At 57.8% G+C, this 3,349-nt stretch overlaps 1 protein-coding gene across 1 annotated transcript in view; it reads right to left on the bottom strand.

The window, feature by feature from the left end:
* The window catches only part of LOC104547779 (DNA (cytosine-5)-methyltransferase 3B-like), a gene marked incomplete at its 5' end in the record, with an annotated part of 11,744 nt that overhangs the window by 217 nt on the left and 8,178 nt on the right, over positions 1 to 3,349 (bottom strand). Inside the window, 5 exon segments of the mRNA XM_010193599.1 lie at positions 1,273 to 1,358; positions 1,856 to 2,166; positions 2,169 to 2,265; positions 2,375 to 2,520; positions 3,231 to 3,315. Coding sequence (XP_010191901.1) covers positions 1,273 to 1,358; positions 1,856 to 2,166; positions 2,169 to 2,265; positions 2,375 to 2,520; positions 3,231 to 3,315 — 725 coding nt within the window.

Raw genomic sequence — 3,349 nt, 5'->3', positions numbered from 1 at the left:
CGGTCCTGCGTTCATCCCACCACAGCCTCTCCCACAGCCACCACAAGTTTCCTCCCGAAATTCCAGTCACCTCCGCAGGCTGTCAGCCACAAGGGCTGGAGCTGAAGGGTCAAACCCTGGGGCATTGCTGCTCCGGTCACAGGGAGCAGAAGCAGCTGCAGAGGGTCCCAGCTCATCACCACCACCTCCACCAGTGCCTCCAGCAGCCAAAGCTGAGAACACGGCTCCACAGAGCTCCCATTTCCCAGTTAAGGGCAGATGCAAGACCCTAGAATGGCCACCAATGATCCCTCAGCGAGGAAGCAGCACTAGCACTGAATATGGGGAGTAAAAAGCAAACACCAAATACCCAAAGACAACAGGAAACTCCTCCTCCCAGCCCTGCATGTCAGCTCTTCCCGCAGCCTCTCCGGCTTGGCCGAGGCCAATAGTTCCCTCTCTCAGTAACCACCACGTTGTTTGAGGCTGTTTGCCATAAAATCCCAGCTCCTGCCCTCTCTGGCACATCCCAAACCCAGGGTGGGTGCAGGAGCCCTCTTGGAGGAGCCCCGTGCCCCTGCCCCTGTCCCTGCTCAGCCAAGCATTGCCCCCGGCTGCTTCACAGAGCCAGCTCTGAGTCGCCGCTTCCCTCGAGCGGACGAGAACCCGAGCGCTATTTCAACGGCAAGGGCTCGCTAATTGCTATTTCACTTCCAAATACCTACATGCCTCCAGCTCAGCTTTAATTAGTTTTAACTCCAGCAAATTCTGGCAATTTAAATGTAAACAACCCAAAATATTGAGAACCGGGCTGCGCGTATTGGCTGAGGCAGCCAGCCGCTGTGCGAAAACTCCAGGTTTTGATGCTAGAAGGTAACTGGTGCACAGGACTGCCAGTAACTGGACGTGACTCTGCTCCCAGTCCTTTCTGGGGTGTTTTGCTCTGAATTCGGGGTCTATGCATGGGCTGGGGTGGGGGCTGCCATGCAGCACCGCCATCAGCCCACGTCAGCATGGGGTGTGCAGGCTGCTCCTGGTGTATTCCCCAAACTGAACACACCACGCAGGCCCCATCGCTCCTCCCTCCACAGCCTCCAGGTCCAGGGATGGGGATGCTGCTGCATTTTCCCCCCAGCCTCCATCATTGCTCATTAGCAAGCCTATTAATTGTCACCTGCACATCAGTGCAGCTCCCAAAGCTGGGCTTAGGACCAGGGAGGAAAGAAGACCCACACAAGCAGCACAAAACAAACTTAAACCATGGTGAGATGCCGAAGCCGCAGCGAGGGTTACCTGTTCATCCCCGGGAGGTTGCCCCAGAAGTAGCGTGCTCGGTGCGCAGCCGATATCTTGATGGCGTCGATCATCACCGGGTTACACTGCAGGCCACGAGACGGGGAAATGACAGTTAAAAGAGATGTGTGCTCTGTCTGCTCCTGCCCAAGAAGCCCCTCTCCCCACCCCACTGCAGGGATTAAACCTCCAGCAAATCCTCCTGAGGATTCACCCCACAAACCCTTGTCCTGGCCAGCTACATGGGCTCCCACCCCATGGCCATGGCCAGCAACTGCTGAAAACCACAGCACACTTCAGTGCTGGGATCCCGGGCAGGATTCAGGACCCTCAGCCTCTGATGGGGCTTTTAGACATGGGGGCTCCCACTGACCCAGAGCCCCATGGCCATGGCAGCTCAAAATCCCTTTCAGCCCCTGACCCCCCAGCAACAACAGGCACTGCTCTGGTGCTGGGGGTTACCCTGCTGAAAGCCAGCGGGATCCAGAGCTAAGGTTAAAAAGCTGATTCCTGCACCAGCCCGGGGGTTTTTCCACATCGGGGCCATTGGAAGCCACAGCCAGAGCCTGGCAGCATGCCCTACCTCCAGAAAGCGAGAAATGTCCCTCTTGTCGTTCACCCTCATGGCCACCACGTTCTCGAACATCCAGAAGAAGGGGCGCTCCTCTCCGGCCTTGGGGCGGGCGTAGTTGAGCAGGTGGTAAAACTCAAAGAACAGCCTCCCGGTGCCTTCTGCGGGGGGACACCGCAGTGGACAACTGGGACCAGCTACCAGGGGCCTGGCTGTCCCCTCACCACGACTGGCATGGGGACAGCCTGTGCTTTGCAGGGGGTGCACCTCAGATGGGAGCCACCACCACCGCAGCTGAGCCCAGGAAGAACTCGGAGGTCCCCAGCCTTACCATAGAGCCCCTTCCTGGCTGAATTGACGAGGGAAATGTCGTTAGAGGGGCTTCCTCCAATCACCAGGTCAAAGGGACCCCACTCCTCGATCTAGAGCACACAGACCCGGTTAGGAGACACCACGAAAGCGTCCCAGGGCTGGTGGGGGGACACCCCCATGGCCATGGTACAGCATATCCCGGCCCTCCCGCTCGCTCACGTTTCTCTTGGTTATGTTCCTGACGTTGTGCACGTAGGTGATGTCGCCCTCGTGCCGCACCGTGCCCACCGCGATGGGGTCTTCGCAGATCTCCGAAGCGATGTACTTCTCCACTTGGATGCCCAAGTCCTTCAGCACCAGGTACCCTGCCAAGGGACACAGGTCGGAGGCTGCACGGCTCTCTTTGCTCTCCCGCTCCCCTTCCTCAGCGCGGACGCTCGATGTGGCCACTGTGGGTGCAGTCACACAGGACTTCTGGATGAGCAAACTGTGGGGTTTTGACCCATTCCTCCAGGCAAGTTTGCTCCCAGAAAGCAGAACTCCAGAGCTGAGCCAAACCAGGTGCCCTCAGGTGCTTTTTCACCAGCACTCTCACTGCTCCTGCAGCTCCTGCTTCCCAGTGAAACTGGCCACTGAGACGGCACCCAGCCCCACAGGAACCTCCATGAGTGAGATTCCCATCCCTCCCTCCATAGCTCTGGCCATCAGGAATCATAAGGATCATTTGGTTGGAAAAGACCTTTAGGATCATCAAGTCCAACCATCATCAGTCCACCACTAAACTAACCCATGACCCTCAGCACCCTTATCTCCTGTCTTTTAAATCCCCCCAGAGATGGCGACTCCACTGCCCTTCCAGTGCCTGATAACCCTTTCCGTGAAGACATTTTTCCTAATATCCAATCTAAACCTTTCCTGGTGCAATCTGAGGCCATTTCCCCCTGCCCTCACCCCCCTCCGATGGGATCCCCCTGCCCTCACCCCCCTCTCCCCACCAAGCTCTGGGGCAGGTTTGAGGCCGTGACACTCTACTCTGTGCCACAAGCTGCCAGGACCTGCTCCCCCAGTGCCTCACCTGTGGCTATGCCATCGAATAAGGAGAGCACTCGAATCGGTCTCCTCTTTGCTGGCGGGACCGTCGGGTAGATTTTGGGCGCAGCCTGCAATGGAAGAGCACCCATGAAGCTGGGCAGG

Source organism: Mesitornis unicolor, unplaced genomic scaffold (genome assembly GCF_000695765.1).
Source record: "Mesitornis unicolor isolate BGI_N332 unplaced genomic scaffold, ASM69576v1 scaffold33711, whole genome shotgun sequence".
Classification (NCBI taxonomy): domain Eukaryota; kingdom Metazoa; phylum Chordata; class Aves; order Mesitornithiformes; family Mesitornithidae; genus Mesitornis; species Mesitornis unicolor.
Note: the sequence above shows the minus strand (reverse complement) of the source record. Positions and strands in the feature narration are given on the sequence as shown.